Here is an 18,078-nt window from a genome sequence, read left to right on the forward strand (position 1 = left end):
ACAAAAGAGGAATCTTATGTAACTGTTCAACTTTACCGCACAATAATAAGAATCTACCAGTATACATTAGCAAATAATGGCAGATCTGTAAATCAAAAATATGAAATTAAATATTTTCTCAAAACTATATTAAAAACTACGTGTCGTTGTAACGAGATCTATATACCTATCCTCAAATGTATTTTATTAATTTAACTTTTAAAAATAGGGCTCACACTGGAAACTTTATTGATTTTGTTATAACAATTTTTGTCCTAAAAGTTTTACCATAAATAATTGAAATAGGAGCGTACAAGTTTTTTTGTTATTAAATATAGTGTAATCTATTTATCAGCATTATAAAGGATAAAAAATCGAATGGTATTCATATAAAAAACGAACAAACAAACAGAAAACAAAAAGAAAGCTGCAGTCAAAGCAATGGAATAAAATGTAGGCATTTTTCTAGGTTAGTACAATGTTAAAATAATAAATTAAAATGTTTGGTCTTTTAGCAACAATTGTTTGCTTTTGATTTTAAATACTTTCGATCTATTAAAGTTGTTTTTAAATCTGCAGAAAATTTATTATGCATAACTTAAATGGCTATGATTCTCTTATTCTATTTGTTTAATTAAATATACGCAAGCTATCAATATTATTATTTATTAAGCACTTTTCTAACTTCGTTGCTCTTAATACGATATAAATAAACCAAATGTCTTGTATGCAGCAGAAACTTCATTTAAATTTGGATAAATGTGATTACTTTTGCTTATCAATTCTCCCTTAAATTAATTTATATGATCTTCTTAATTGAATTTTCCATATATTTGGTTTTCCATCGCATGAGGCAGTGCTTCTTATATTAGCACAAGGATGAACATTGTTACAGGGAATTTTGCTGTTGATTTCTAAGGTGATCAGGCTTCCGATTGGTTTATACTTAATTAGCTAAGTACTAGTGTAATTGCTAACTGCTTGCTTATTAAAGGTTAATAGAATGACACTATTTACTTATAAGCTAGAACTGTCTAACAAAAGTCTATTGCTTCTTGAAGAAAGCCGATGAAAATATTGTTTTAACGTGAAGTGAGAATATCATGTATACTCGCTATAATAAATTGAAATATGTATGGTAATAAAAGTAAAAATTACAGTACTCGTCACGCTGAATTTGCTAAAACGTGATTTGAAAGGAGAAAAGTTATACAAGATCTTTAAAACGAGCATAAATGCTTAAAACGTATTAAATAAAGACAGTTCACAATTTCATATTGGTATATATAATTATAAAATTAATAAACATATAATTCTTTCCAACCCTAACTGACTAAATATAAAGTTACTTTAAAGTGAAAATCTATGAGCTCTAGCCAGCCATGCAGATTTTGACCTAGCAATTTATTAATATTACCTTGTGTAATTAATCTTAACAGGGAACTAAAACAGCTGTGTTGCCAAAATTCGGACGCCCATTTTAATTATGTTGAGGTCATTTTAACCAGAATAGAATGAAAGCTACTTCTCAAAATAAATTTGTCCATTTTATTTAAGCTTGATAAAACGATTTAATTAAATTAAGAGAGTTCGCTATTTATAATTAAACATTAAGTTAAATGGCGGAGTCGGAAAAGATATTTTTATGTGAACTAGAAAAACTTTTAACCAAATTATTCAATTAGCATCGGTCTAAGAACCCTTATATAGAAATGTTGTTGTTCTGTTGTTAACTTAACTAAGAAAGGAAAGCTCTACTGATTATCATTTAAATTGCTATATTATTGATTATAGCTTTTATAGGCATTTGACCTTAATCTGCTTCTAGAATACTTTATTTGTAAAATGTATATTTTTTATCGTAACATGCCCCCAAAAGATTCTTTGGTACAGTAACTAATTTTTTAATATTTTATTCATTTATTTGATATGGAAAACCTTTGAATAATTAAAATAAGAACCCAGACTTCAAAGGCGTAATACTGGTTTCTGCAACTTCTTTACCATACCCAAGTAATTCGCGAATCCCATTCCTAACTTTCTTATTATTATTACTAGATCGTCTACGAAAACTAACATTTTAAATCTGAGACTAGATTTATAAGTCAACGAGGCAACTAAATATCTTTGTTCCTTCCAATAAGAATCTCCAAAACTTGCACGCAAATAAGTGCGGGCTAACCAAGGCTTTTGCAATCCCCGAACTACAACAAATTAAGTATTCAAGGGTCTAAAAGCTTCATAATTAGGGTTGTGTAACTCCGCGCTGCAAGGGTATGCTTAAAAGAGCTCGAGAAAGTGTTTGTATACGACTTTAACGCGCTTTTTTATTTAGTCCTTTTTTTGTTTGGAAAGGCTACCCTGGGATAACAATTTTTTGCATAATTTAGTTTATATACGCCTCCATTTCTAAAAATAAATGGTATGATAATATATAGATAATCTTGTTTAAAGTTAATTTTTTAAATGGAATGCATAATTTTTCTACATTCGTTAAAAAATATTTAAATTTGTTTAAAAAATTCATAGTCACCATTAATTTAAAGAATAATTATTATACCAATCTCAGAGAATCGCGACAAAGTTATATTTAAAATAAATTAATTAAAATTGATTTAGTATGAAATCTAACCAATAATTAATCTTGTCCAGTGTGTGTCTCTGTGTTATTTTTAAAGCTTTTATCCGTTATTGAAGGATTAAATCCATGCCTATGCTTATTTTTTGAATATTCAATAAAATTAATTTTAACACAATGATCACACAAAATCAAACGGAAATCGGAAAACAAACGGGATTTAAAAAATAACTAAGCCGATTTCGAATTTCGTCCACGTATTTCAAATTTCATTTATGCGTTGGCTATTATTTTCTCTATGAAAAAAGTCAAAATTGTTTAAAGTTATATTCACTTGTTTTTTCTACTTGTGACCACACAACTGAGCAGGATTTCACAGACAGGCCTTACTAACGTACACTGGACCAATCTGAAAGCTCTCACAGAAAAAAATAGGCAATTTATTAGAATAACCCCAAGTATCTTTGAGCTTCTTAAAGATATAGAGTTGATGTGGTCAACAAAGATTAACCTGCTATTTAAAAGGACATTCGAATTCCTAATAGTAGTGACACACTGAATGGTTATACCGTTGATAAAATAAGAAGATGGAAACCTATTTACTTTGCGCGTAAAACTAATAAATATGCAATTGTTTAAAACAACACACAATCTATCAAGATCTTGCTGCAGGAGTTCCTATTTTAATGAACTCTAGAGATCCTAAAAACTTCAAATTATTAACTAATTTTAGACATTTACTGTTCTCACAACAAGTATTACCAAATACAAAGAAAATAGAGAGTAGTGGCAAAGAGTGTGTACCTGAAGGAACACCCGAATTGACGTATACGATGTTAGACAAACATAACGGTCGCTACTAATAAAAACTCAGTTCCACCAACTTCTCCAATAGAATGTAAAGGTAAACTCAACTGAATACCTTAGAAAAGTCAGTATAGACCGAATCAACATGTTCACGCCCTTCTGTGTTTTTCAGAATCGAATTCGTAAGAGTAGATTTGTTTTGACATGTTGATTCCCAGATATTAAATTTTTGCATGACCTACAAAGCTGTTGAGCAGCTAGAGAATCAGACAGCTTAGGAATGACTGACTGGATATAAACACTGCGATAATTTACAATACAACGACTCTTGAAAAAGGAAACACTGAAATTTCCCACGATTTAATAAAGAGAATATATGTACAGTGGCAAGGTAATTTTGCAAACACATTGCTTTCAAAAATAGTTAGGTAGACCTCTTCCTACAAAATTGTCATCTTTCTCAACATAATTGCAACACTGTTGAAAGCATTCCTGTGGGTCTATTTAGAGTTTTTCAAGAGTTTTTTGATAGAAGTATTGGTTATAAAGATTTTTTTAAAGTAATTATTACTCTATAAAATAAAATTACTAGTACTATTTTGTCATGTTTTTTAGTTTTCAATTTTTTTTTTTGAAAATTTAAACATTCAAGTTGAACTTCATGTGGTCGCTCACAACCTGCCTTGGCATCGGGTTCTCATTATTAAAAACCATTTGAAATCCCAGTATATTGGAGGTTCAACCAAAGACCCATCTTCATATGCATAACTTAAATGGCTATGATTTCCAAGTTCTCTCAATTTTTTTAGGTCTTTATTTTAATGTTTTTTGGAAACTGTTTCAATCACTTATTTAAAAAAAAAATTGCGATATAACCATAAAAGATTTTACGGTGAAATATAGCAGGTCATCATGCAAATTACCGCATATGTTATTAACTTTTTTGGGTCATTCACTGGCCCCATCCTGCAGTGCTTCCAAACATATATATACTCATATATAAGTGGTTAATAGGTGAGAGGTTTGGCAAGGCAAAAAGGGGACTTCTAAAGCAATTCTATGCTTTTTTACGTTACATCGATAAGACCGGTGTGGATTTAGGTTTCGGTATATTTGTGATTCCAATCGGTACAACTCTATCAGTCTTTTTTGCCTTAGTCCGACATTTGTATAAAATTGAATACAAAGCCCGATATATAAGAATTTATCTTGTAAACCTTTATATCTTTATGTGTTTCTATTTCGGTTTTTCCATTTATGAAATATCAGTAGTAGAAATTGCTTTTTGTTTGTTTACGTTTTCGGTTATTTTTTTAAGTGTTTTTTTATACTTTATTAAATGTTATAAGTAAACTAGAATATTTTGGTTATGTTTTTTATATTTTGAAAAACCGCTGCAATCAACAACAGCTAAGTGAAAAATAAAATAACAAAACTATTCCCGGCATCCTTGGCGAGCCTTTAGTATACAGATAAGGCTGTATAATGTATTTTAACTTTATGGTGTCGTAAAATTCCGAGGGATGGCCATAACACTTGGATCCTTGATATAAGACGATGCACCCACGGTACGATAATTTGTTGCTGAGAATGTTTAGGTTAGTTTACCTTTCTTTTTTATTTTTGGTGAATATTTTATACATTTATTATTACGCCATAAATATTTTTTGTTTTATACCTATTTAATATAATTTTCAAGGTCTGTAATATTTTAGTGAAGGAACGTCATTTCACATTTTCTTAGTAAATAAATATTGATAGTCTTCTAGTCTTTTTACCAAAATTCGATTCTAAAATCAAATTTAATTAAACATCTTTTTATTTTAAAACATAATAAAATAAGGACCATTAAAAATGTCATTAAAATGTCAAACCCATATGTAATTTTCGAAATTATTTTATCAAACCTTAAAGGAGATAAAATATTTTTGCCAGAAGAGTAACATCTGTGCTTGAAACAATTTTTTATTTATTTTATGTATTTTCCTTTGGTTAAAATTGGTAAAAATTAATAAGTTAAAGTGAAAAGTACCGCAAGTTTTTATTAAGAGTGCAGCAAATTTAATTAAGCAGCCACATACATTATAATTGGTTTTATTAGCGTTTTCATCTGTTACAATTTTTCAACAGAAGATAAATACTCTATTTTTCTTTGAAGCTTTATAATTAGTTAATTCGCTTCTTGTATGCCCAATATAAACACTGTAATTTTTTTTAATTTCATTTAAAAGGGATAATACAACTATTAAATAAATTGGTAGATGCTGGTTTTCCACCAATAATTGCTACTACTACTAAGGTATAATTAAAAAAAATGTCGAAAATATAGAAGAATATCGACAAATAAATAAATATTCCTAAGATACAGGAAAACAATTATTCTCTGTCAGATTAAAAAAATCCGTTATAGTTATTATGATATTGAAAAATGCAATGCTATGTTTATAATATTTTACTAAAAAAATAATAAAACTATATTCTTTTTTTATTTAAAACTAATATGTAATATAATTGTGTTAATAAAATGTTAAATTTATTGTAAGTTCTCAGTGGATTTAACCCATTTACAAAATGTTTTAATGACCTATGTAAGCTCATTAAAATTTAAAATTAATTAACAATCAAAGGCAAAAGGGGTGAAGTGACAAAAGGATAGTTACGCAATTAAAATTTTAATGGGGAATAGTCAACCGCTCCAAATTGACAAGGGTGAATTGAAATTTCATAACAGCGGCAGAATTGTGCCAAAGATTTCCCTATAATTAAGTAAATACCTTAGTCGTTAATTGGGCTTATATAAACTTTTAATTGGAGTGCATATGCCGAATTGTATCAAATCAGTAGGGTATTTTATCTATTATTCTCAAGCGAGATGTGTGTAATTATGATTAATATATTCGTTCTCAATGGGAAAATACCGACAATTGGGTTAAATAGTGTTATAATTCCTATAAAGATAAATGAATTAATGATTTTAAACCCAAATAGACGTGAACTCCAAAGGTTTTTATTATTAAGTAATTATCAGCTAATAATTTTTTAGGGTAATTAAATTATTTTAAGGTATAAACATCAGATCTCCATTAGACTTTATTTGAAAAGGTTCATACATATTTTAAGTCTTTTAGATATAGCATCGTAAAACTTTATAGAAGTATAACTTTTATATGCTGATGACAAAGTAAGAGTATCTCCATGTTGGATTTCTTATGGGGATTTGATAGGGTAAACCTTAAAACATCCGTGTCGTCAATACACGCATGCCCCATTTCCACCACTTACGACGCTTATTATAATAATTTTCCGTAGTAGCGTTGGTTATGATTAATTCTTAAAGATTTATAGTTATTAGTAGGTTTTTGTATAAGTTTGTTTCTAATTATATTTTAAATTAAGTAACTACATTTAGAATTACGTTATTTCAGTTAATTATAAAATAAGTTTAGAATCCGTAATTAATTAAAATGAATTTTTGTGATACCTTAACTTAAATACAATATATGTATATATGTAATAAACATTATATATTTATATTATTATTTTTTAATTTGTACATTTTATTGCGATTTAATACGATTCGATCTTTGTGTTAAGAATTCTGTTCCTAGATCTGTCTGTTTCCTGATGTTTATGCTACTATTATCATTTATATTATTATATCTATTTTTTCTGTCCTGATACCAGAAGAAGACATTTTCAACAGAGGTAATGGAATCGGCATTGTTATAAGCCCTCTTAAATTCCTGTACTTATTACACTAGCCAGGTCAATGCAATACACCACTTTTCATATTTTATTTATTAAGATACAATGTCTAAATAGAAAGTTTAATGAACTAGGTGCATTTCTAAGCAATAATAATAGACCCATTGATGCTTTGTGTGTCTCAGAGACCTGGCTCAGGAGAGATCTCTTAGACGTATATCAGTTTTACGGTTATACTCTTGGAAATACATTTTGCCGAACAACATCTTAACAGGAAGGTATATCAATTTTTCTTAAAAGTGATATATGCTTATTAGACATAGTATAATTAATAATAGATTCTTGTGAAATAAAAGATTTCACAAGAGATTCATTATAAAATAGCTGGGGTTAGATGAATTGTGCTGATATCATATTAGTATGCATTTATCGATATCCCAGGAGATATTGTATATTTCATTTGCTCTCATGTTCAACTTCCCGATAAGTCGCAATAAAAAACTGTCATATGTAATGATTTTAATATTAACCTTAGATCAAAAAACAACAACTCTATAATGTTAACAAAATTACTAATTTCCTATGGTTTAAATACAACAATCTCTGAATCAACAGGAGTCACTAGCACACATGCGTCATGCATTGACAATGTACTTTGCAATATGCACCCATATAAAGCACTTCTAGATTAATCTCAAACACAGGAAAAATCAATCTGTTTAAGTAAACATATACTGGAATACTCTTTTTGCTAATGACTTAGATTTCGGTATGGCAATCTTTCTGGATAACTTTCAAATATGTCATAATTATGCTTTCGATCCTGAATCTACCTAAATTAAAATGGTTTACTGAAAACTTTAATAATAAAATATAATCAATATTAATGCTGATATTTAACATCAAAACATACCACAAGACGAGTTTACCAAGAAAAAATACAAAAAGCCAAAATCGAAGGTCACACTGACTACCTCGACTAGAGTCAATATGAGCAAAATACCCTGGTAAATTATTAACCAAAATCGTAAGCCTTAAAATAAAAATGCAATACTCTCTGATATACCTTCTACGGATGATTTTAATATTTCTTTACAAGCATTACGTAGAACATAATCCATATATGTATGAACATAAAATCATTGAAAATCCCATAGTGGCTCTCTTGAATGATTTGATTAGGTTACAAACTTTCGATCCTGTCAACCCAAGTGAGATAATCAGCTGGAGATATGTTTGCTGTTACTATACTGCAGACCTTCAATTCTTATCTATGGACGGATTATTTTCCAAATGCTATATAATCCTCGAGAGTAACTCCAATTCATCAACTCCTGTGAATGATCCATCGAACTACCGCCCTGTTTCCGTAACACCTGTAATATTTAAGATAACTGAATCCGCATACTTTAAAAACAACAACTTATTTACCAGGGCACAATCTGGTTTTTGACGTAAATCTTCCACAACTATGGCCATGGTGGATGTTAATGACAAATTAACCTCTGCATAAGAAGTGGGTAGGCTTGCTTCAGTCATACTATGTGACTTAAGCAAAGCTTTCGATGGAGTCACTCATGATGTGTTATTAAGAAATTGAAAAACTACCATATATCTAGGGCGTCTCTATCACTGATAAAATGATATCTTTCTAATTGGATATAGTTTATTGACTAAAATAATGAAAAATCAGGCACTAGGCAGGTGCAATATGGTATTCCTCAGGGATATTATACTTGAGCGAATACTCTTTAATCATTTTTGCCGAAGATCTACCTTTCAATCTACCCAGCTGTAAAACTTGTTTGTTTGCAAACGATACATCCCTTAACTTAATATCTGATGATTTTAATTCAGTTAGCAGTATACAAACAAATGCATTAAACAATGTTAATTAATGGTTTTCATTAAATACATTAGAACTTGAACGAAAATAAAACTCAAAACTTCGGTATTTCATTAAAAAGAGAAACTGTGCCTACTGGTGCAAACTTGGGAACATATAGCACATTTCTCTGCTAAACTCTTACAAAATCTTTATCGACTTCGACAATTGGGAAAATGTGTGTTCAATGAGATGCTGCGTATGGCTTATTTTCCTTTTTTCCGTAGTCATCTACACTATGGAATCCGAGTGATATGTGGTGTCACCAGCAAAGCTTGTAGGCCTTTATTTAAAGCAAATGGGATCCTTACACTGAGATCTCTTTTTATATTTGAATGTCTCCTACCCATATGATACGTGACAGAAATTATATTGATCCAAGTTATCTTATGGAATTATCATGGATCTAAATTTTACAATAAATTACTTGATAACAAAAAAATTCTGGATGTAAATAAATTGAAACACACAAGAAAATACTTTTTTTCAATAATTTGTATATAGTGACTAACATCAAATAAATGTACATTAGAATTTGTAATGTGCAGATGGTGCGACCACCACCGTATTTAATCCTCAGCAGGTCCATTATGCGTTTCTGTTAAGAGAGTAGAAAAGTCCTCTCAGCTTCCTATCGAGATCAACTGGTATAATATTGACGAGAAACCAGGACAATCTCAAAGTTTCTAACTCTAAAATTCAATGCTTCATTATCTCGTCTTCGTAGTGGCATGCTCTAAGCCTAAATTTGAAATAGCTATTACTAACAGACAGTGACAAGTAAAGATCTACTATCAGGCTTAGTGTCCTTCTATTCAAGGACAATTTGTGAATTGCCTCCAATTGATCCGTGTAGCTGAGTAGCTCCTTAGACAAATTGTAGCCATGAGTTGGAGGAGTGTCCGTTCTAATTTCGACTTGACTCTGCAGACACTGTCAAAATTTTTGAAGCAGTTGTTCCACATATATTAAAAAAAGCGCAAGTGCTCCATAAGTTGAGCCGAGTTGCATTTCCATCGAAAAAAGTAACAATCGATATTTAGAATTTAATTTATCATAATATGCGGCCTGTCCAGTTTCTTTTGGTTTCACAAGTTGCAAGAGAATTCTGAAAATTGACGGACGAACTCTTCCTAACTATTTCATCTGCTCAGGGTGGGTCTGTACAATCGGTGGTTTGATTATCCTTGCAGTGGTTTTGTCCATTGATTCGACAAACCACTACCCTGTTATTAGTAGAGATTTACTGTCTTCAATTTGTATAAATATACGCCGTTTTGTCAGTAACTATGTTGCTGATTGATTGTTGTTCTGCTTTCACCAGTAGAGACCTAAGCCTACGGATCCGCATACGTATATTGTGCTATTATATCTTTCCAGTGCTACTCTATGGTTTCGAGTGCTAGACGTTTGCCAGTCAATGCAAGGCCACATTAACGCCTTCAAATGTACTTGTATTACCGTATACTGCGTATATCCTGGGTAGATAAGATAACCAATGAGCTTCTTAAGGAGAATAGGTTAAGATAAAGAACTGCGGACAACCATCAATGAACGAAAGCTCCAATACATCAGGCACGTTTTAGGGGAGAGTGGTATGACTCTTCATCGAAGGAAAGATCGAGGGCAGACGCTCTGTGGTTAGACGCAGAACTCATGGCTAACGAATTTGTGTCGATGGTTCGGACGAACATCTATAAGGATTTTCGGAGGGGCCATTTGGATCTCCAACTTTCGTAGAGAGATTCTTAGAAGAAAAAGAAGTTGTTTTGCGCTACTTGGCATAGCATCTAATGCTGGCATTATGTTTAATTGAGGGCCTCTGTAGTGTACACGTCTTCGTTTTGGAACCATCTAAGTAAATATTAGTAATACCTATTATTTGATTACTACTATTGTTAGTCTGCTTTAGCTTCCAGTAGAATAAACAAGTCGTTGTAAGCGATGTCCAGGGGTGTCAGCCACATCAATATCTCCTGTGTGATTACTTTTAATGTGGTCACGAGCTCTAGTTGGTGTGGTCCTCATGGCTTCATGGTATATATATAATTAAGTATAAATAAATATTTATTAAATATATTTTAAAAAATATTTTAACAATATTTAAAAATTAATGCGTCTTACTAATATAAATTTAAAACATGTTTAAATTTAAAATTGCTTTTCTTATTCTTATAGTATAAAGTTTATTCTTATGTTGTAAAGGTTTTTTGCTCGACATTTTCAATAGCATACAAATATAAATAGCTTTAAGTGTAATGATTTTTCAGAAGCTTTGAACAATGACAATGATTTATAGCTTATAAATTTAGTTCTAGTACGTAAAAACCCAAAATCATAGATAAGAATTTCTTATGTTTTTTTCCAAAATCATAGATAAGAATTTCTTATGTTTTTTTCTTAGGTTTTCCAATAGCTCCAATATTTCATTTTCCAATATCCAATAGGTTTTCCAAAAGCCAATCGGCTTTTACTAAAGATGATAATAATCACATATTTGCAAGTTTCACTCTAACTTCTTTTGCTTCCTAACTTACAAAGTATTGTTATTTAACTTCCATGCTAACTTTGTAAATTAAGATTATAGTATATTACGAATACATTTTTTCTAATTTAAAAATAAAATAATTAAATTCTGTTTATTAAAACGCCATTTTTAAATGGGTCCGCGTAAAATAAAATTGCTCAATAACCATCTAACAATAATCCATAAAGCTTTGCAATAATAATTGCAATTACTGGTTTAAGCCTATCGCCTGCCAAAATAAATGGGCAAAATAAAGCAAATTCCATTTTAGTAAAGTGTGGGCGCTAAAAAACGCAATTATTAGAAATTTATATTGCTATTTACGTCGCATTTATTATGGTGATAACAGGACTAATTGAAAGCAAGCCTTGCCGTTTCAATATTTTTTTTTTCGTTGAAATACTCTTTTTTAAATTTTGGCACACGTACATGTCTATATTCTAAACATTATCAGAATATGGCATATTGCTTTGGGTTTATTATATTTGCATGATAATGGATTACACTATTACAGTGTATAATATATAGTATGAATACTAAATTGCCCCTAGGGTGAAAATTGATATTACTCATATATATCATAACTAGGCAGATTGAGAGATTGAGATTAATATGGACATTAGCAAAATCCTCTCAGTTTTAATCCCGAGACAATATGTGTTGAGACGATCAATAATAGATACAGGTATGTCATTCTATATAGAAATTCCTTACAAAAATTTTTTGGATTTTTTTTTCATCTTACTAATAGTTTTCATACTTTCATACTAAATTTTGTATTCCTATATTTCTGATCAAAAAGAGTTTAGTAAGTAATCAAGTTTGACGCTGAGGAGGAAAATAGTATGACCAAGTGTGCAAGCAAGACTCGGGGATCACAATCTTAGGATCACGATTTTATTTGTAGGATTTAGTGTAGATGTGTATACTTAACAGAAAAGTGGAATACATTTACATTAAGGACATTAAGTTTGCTTAATACTATAGTGGATTGATCTCCAATAAAATAATACAAAACGAAGTTTTTTTTTGCATAACAGCTTAAATTATTTGATTAGGAATTAGAAAATAATTTGCGATTAACAGGTATATTTTATTTAGTTAGTTACCTAATGCTTCTGCTATTTTATACCTTCACAAGCAACAATATTTCCTATTATTGTAAATATAAAAAAATATATAAACTGTTTTGTGCAGACATTGAATGTATAACTGTGTAATCTCTATAAATTAATAATCCATACCCAATTAAGTTATGCATAAGATTTGTATTTATAGACTGATCTTGTGATTGGAAGCAAAAACACAGGGATCCCAATTTATGAATTATTTACGATAGAAGTCCATATTCAGTACCGGAGTGGAATAAATTTTATTATAAGGAAAACAACATTCTTGTTTAACTTATTTATTACAAATTATATGATACTGGAATTAAATGTAATGCTATAGACTATATAATATAAATACCATTTTACATCTAGGGTTAAAATTAGCATTATAACATAGATCTATTTAACTTTAAGAAAAAAAAATACCTTTTTAATTTAGGATTATAACCAGATCCATTCGGATTAAGTTCTTAATAAATTATAGACATATTACGTCCATAAACAAATTATATTCATATACCTAAATGGATTTTAATAAGGTTTAAATAATAAAATATTACTAACAAACAATAGCTTGACCAGAAAGTGTCCAAGGATATAAAGCATCCGTGGATTTTTTATTGGACTTTATTTTTGAGAAATACGATACAGTTGTAATAAAAAAGATAATACAGGATGTTAAATTTATTTTAGTTTTTTTCAATAGTTGGGTATAAAGGTTGAAAGAAGGTTATTTAAAACGAGGAATTTTAATTTGCCCATATTTTCCAGAGAATAACTGATATTCTGTATTAGATTTAGAATTCATAACCTGTTATACAATAATAATATATAAGCTTAGTTACTAATTAACAATTTAAACTGTAGATCTTCAAAAGGAGTTATTTTTAAATCTTTTAACAAACAACTCACAATATTTATTTTAAAAAAATAATTTCTTTTTTAATTTCAGTAATTAAAATTTAAAAAAACCATATATACAGGGTGATTTTCAACCTATGCGCATAAACTTAGGAAATGGTAGATGAAGATCAATAATGAGTAATAATGAGAAAAGAATGTAGTAAAATATTTTTGATTTCCGAAATAAAGTTAAACAAATGTCAACAGAACGTGTATCAGACGAACTTATTTTGTTTATTAATAACTGATAGTAAACAAGTCATAATGTTTGGAATTTGTTGTTTAGCAGTACTTAGTTTGTTGGTGGCTGTAATCGTTTTCCATCATTATTTTCACACAAACAAAATAAAAGCGTCAAATGTAATGGCGCACATTTTTACAAACGAAGAACTTGTCGACATGGTTTTGGTTTACGGAGAAACGCATCAGAATGCAGTGGCAGCAGCTGATCTGTATGCCCAAAGATATCACCCGAGACGTGGGGCTTTCTTACGTGTTATTCAGCGGGGTAGAAAAACTGGCAACTTGCAGCCGCGGCCTGGACAAGATGGAGGAGCTATTAGACCTAGGCACATTCTAAATCTGGAGGAGGATATTTTAGAAGTTATCGAAGAACAACGTGGAGTTAGCACTAGGACAATTGCAGCACGATTTGGAATATCGCAATCTACAATTTGGCAAATTTTAAGGAACGAGTTGCTGTACCCGTTTCATGTGCAGAGGGTACAAGCCCTACTTCCAAGAGATTTTCCGCTTCGAGTACACTTTTGTGAGTGGTTGTTACATCACCAGCAGTTAAGCCCAAACTTTTCCATGAACATTTTAGTTACGGATAAGGCAAATTTTACGCGCAATGGAATTTTCAACTTTCATAACACTCATTACTGGGCTTTGGAAAATCCGCATATTACACGGAGAACATACTTTCAACAACGTTTTTCTGTAAATGTATGGTCTGGAATTCTAAACGAGATGCTCATCGGACCTTTTATTCTGAAAAATCGTTTGAGTGGTGCTCGGTATTTAGAATTTTTGCGCAACAATTTACCAGTGCTCCTTGAAAATGTGAATCTCAACGTTAGGCAGAACATGTGGTTTCTTCATGATGGTGCTCCACCACATTTTTCACGACCACTGCGACAACATTTAGATCGTGTGTTTTCCGGACGATGGATAGGCCGTGATGGTCCAGTTGGGTGGCCCCCTCGCTCGCCTGACCTTAAACCATTAGACTTTTATTTGTGGGGTCATATGAAAACAATGGTGTATGTAAACGAAGTTGATACTGAGCAAGAGCTACGACATCGCATAAACGCTGCAAGTGGCGCAATTCGCCTACAGCCTGGTTTGGCCCGTGCATGTACGTCTTCATGGATTCGACGACCTCAAGTCTGTATCGAAAATAATGGAAACAACTTCGAACAGTTGCTTTAAATTAGTTTAAATTAAACACGTTAAATAATACACGTTTTTTATTTAAAAAAATATGGATATCTCTAAAACTAAAAATATTTTATTAATTTTTTTTTTCATTATTACTCATTATTACTCATCAGCTATTATTTCTCAAGTTTATGCGCATAGGTTGAAAATCACTCTGTATATATATATTGTTTTGAATGAAAATTAAATGTATAACTGCTTTTCAAGTATAAGCTCTTCCATTAATAATCAATATCCAATTAAGTTATGCATAAGATTTTAATCTGTAGCCTGAATTTGTGGTTGGAAGAAAGATACAAGGATCACAAGGATCACAATCTGAAGATTATGATTTTATTTGGCAAATTTTTGTGTAGTAAGTCTATACTTAGCAGAGTAGTAGAATACATTTTATTGTGGGGAGAAGGAAATCCTTGCTTAACTTATTTAATATAATTTTGTGATAAATTTGATTGTTATGCGTTTTGGATATACAAAATACTTTTTTAAAAACAATTTTTGTTTAAAGATTATAAATTTAAACTAACAAATAACGTGCTTATTTAATGCTCTCTTAATAGTGTCTTATGCTAAAATAACAAAGACTCTTTATATAAGAATTGTAGAGTGATGTTGCGGGTTCGAATTACTTATAAACTTGTTACATCCATAAACAAACTGTATTCATGTACCTAGATGTATTTTAATAGGGTTTAACGTGCTTCCATATTTAAATTATATTATAAACTAAATATTTTTAAAAAATAATGTAACTCACAAAGAACAGCTTAAGCAATGGCGGATTTTCCAAGTCAAAATTGTACGATTTCAGTTGTAGTAAAAAGGATAATAAAGGATGTTAAATTGTCACATTTATTTACATTGTTTCTTTAAATATTTGGGGTATAATTGTATATAGGAGGTTATTTAAAATAAGGGATTATAATTTACCCATATTTTTCATAAAAAAACTAATATTCAATCTTAGAGTTAGAAGCAAACCTGTTATATAATAGTAATATATGAGCTTAGTTGGTGAAAACAATTTTATACTGGAGAACTTCAAAAGGAGTAGGATAAGACCAAGAACTCCTTTAAGCCCATCAGTACCACTATTTTAAATCATTAATTAAGCAACTCACAATATTAATTAAAAATAAAAATCCGCAAATAAAAAATTATTTTAGACATTAATAATTTTAGTAATTAAAGCTTAGGTGTGCCACTTCAAATTTTACATTCCCAAGCTGCTGGCATGCATGATTGAGTTTAAAATCATGCAAATGAGTTTTTATTGTTATTTTCTAATTAGTATTTAGTCCTAAATTAATAATAATTAAAATTGCTAACTAAGGCATACAATTATATTGTTAGTATTTTTGAAAAAAACACACTAATATTTGAAAACAAATTGCAAAGATTGGCTGACGGTAAATAATATATATCTTTTGGATTATTCAAGATATTAGTTATAAGACGAGAGCAATATAGTTATTTACCGAACCAAATTTAACAAACAATAATTTATAACTAACAATAATAATAATAATGACTAATATGAGGCTAATAAACTGTTGAGACTAGTATTGAGTATGGAAAATAAATCTTAGTTAACTTTTATAAGCTAAATATAAGCTAAACGAGTGGACAGTTTAACATGATCAAAATTTTTTTCATTGAATTTGCTCTATATTATAGTGGGTTGATTTTCAATAAAATAATACAAAAAGGAGTTTTTTTCCGATAAAAAGCATATTTTGAAATTTATTTGTAATAAGCTGGAATGTTTCATTCATCTTTATTGTGACTAAAAATAGTTATTACATACTTTTGTTATTTTATAACTTTATAAACAATAATATTTCTTATTATTGTTTATATTTAATGTATAATTGCTTTTTATATTTAATGTCTATAAATTGGAAATTCATACCCATTTAAGTTATGCATGAGATTTGTAGACATCTTGAACATGCATGTTTTTACATACTAGAATAATATAATCTTGATAAATAGTAAAGTGTTTTCTTATAACAACTAAAATATCTACAGGATGTACAAGAGTGATTAGTATTAGAAAGAAAATTGTATATTACCATGTGGTAGAAAAAGGCAGATTTGTAGAAAAACTACCAGCGTCAAAGCTCTTGGTCGGCAGTAGAAATAGCAATGCTGCATATTGCTGAAGTTTTGAAATGATGCAGAAGGAAACTCCGTGCGGCGCGAAATTTCAAACTTCCCCACAATGTTTTGATTCGAAGTTTAACAAAGACCCGAATTATTTTTTATTTTTCATAGTATACCTTCGGTTTTAGCAAGCAAAGAGGTTAAGAAAATTATAATTTTTTATTTTTAATTTTTTTAGTTGTTCCGACGTTCTGACACGCGTAATATACCGAAGTTTAGAGTGCCGATAGATGTTTTAGGTTATATCATGATATACTACTATTATAAGTGCACACAGAGAACTAAAGCCAAGCCATAGCGATAGCGAGTCCGGACAGCTCCACGGCGAATCCGTTGAAAACTGCGCTACGACGGCCGTAACTTCCCTCCCTTCAGTTAAAGCCTCCACGGACAGATATTCTGTTACACAACGTTCTCTCCGTTGATGCCGACACGACGTGACTGTTCGAACTTGGTGCTTCTCTCTCTGGATTTCGGCTACGGGGGTTGGCGTTAAGGAATCCCATCAACCGGCGCAGCATGCTTATATTGGATGCTGTGCCGTAAGCGAACTCCGCTGAACTCATTTTGTTTAAACAAACTTACTCGCGATGTGGCTATGTGGGCATATTTCAACTTCCTACCGATAATTAATCAAATCTATTACAGCAGCCCACAGAAGACATTTTGTATTATGGCAAATTTCATTGAGGTCGTGTATAAACTTCATTCATAAATAATAAGACGTAATGCTTTGTACATTATAAAGCCTTGGATGACATTTATAATTATAATCAAATAATAATTGGGGTGATTACTTTGAATGTGGTCACCGAAATTCTAAAGAGCCATAATATTCTTATCTTGAAATAAATCTTCTCTTTCTTTTGATGAAATTTCTACTGTTATACCTTAATTGCTTCCAAGATATAAAAATATATAAATCAAATAATAAAATTGAGCAAAATGTCCAATGAGGCCAATAATTTTAAGA

At 30.3% G+C, this 18,078-nt stretch overlaps 1 protein-coding gene across 1 annotated transcript in view; it reads right to left on the reverse strand.

The window, feature by feature from the left end:
* LOC126748616 (neuronal acetylcholine receptor subunit alpha-7) overlaps positions 1–17,288 on the reverse strand; it is a 201,631-nt gene extending 184,343 nt beyond the window's left edge. Inside the window, exon 1 of the mRNA XM_050457969.1 lies at positions 17,015–17,288. Within this exon, the coding sequence (XP_050313926.1) occupies positions 17,015–17,096 (82 nt within the window). The 5' untranslated portion in view covers positions 17,097–17,288. The remainder of the gene's footprint in view (positions 1–17,014) is intronic.
* Positions 17,289–18,078: the final 790 nt, after the last annotated feature.

The sequence above is a fragment of the Anthonomus grandis genome, chromosome 22 (genome assembly GCF_022605725.1).
Source record: "Anthonomus grandis grandis chromosome 22, icAntGran1.3, whole genome shotgun sequence".
Lineage (NCBI taxonomy): Eukaryota > Metazoa > Arthropoda > Insecta > Coleoptera > Curculionidae > Anthonomus > Anthonomus grandis.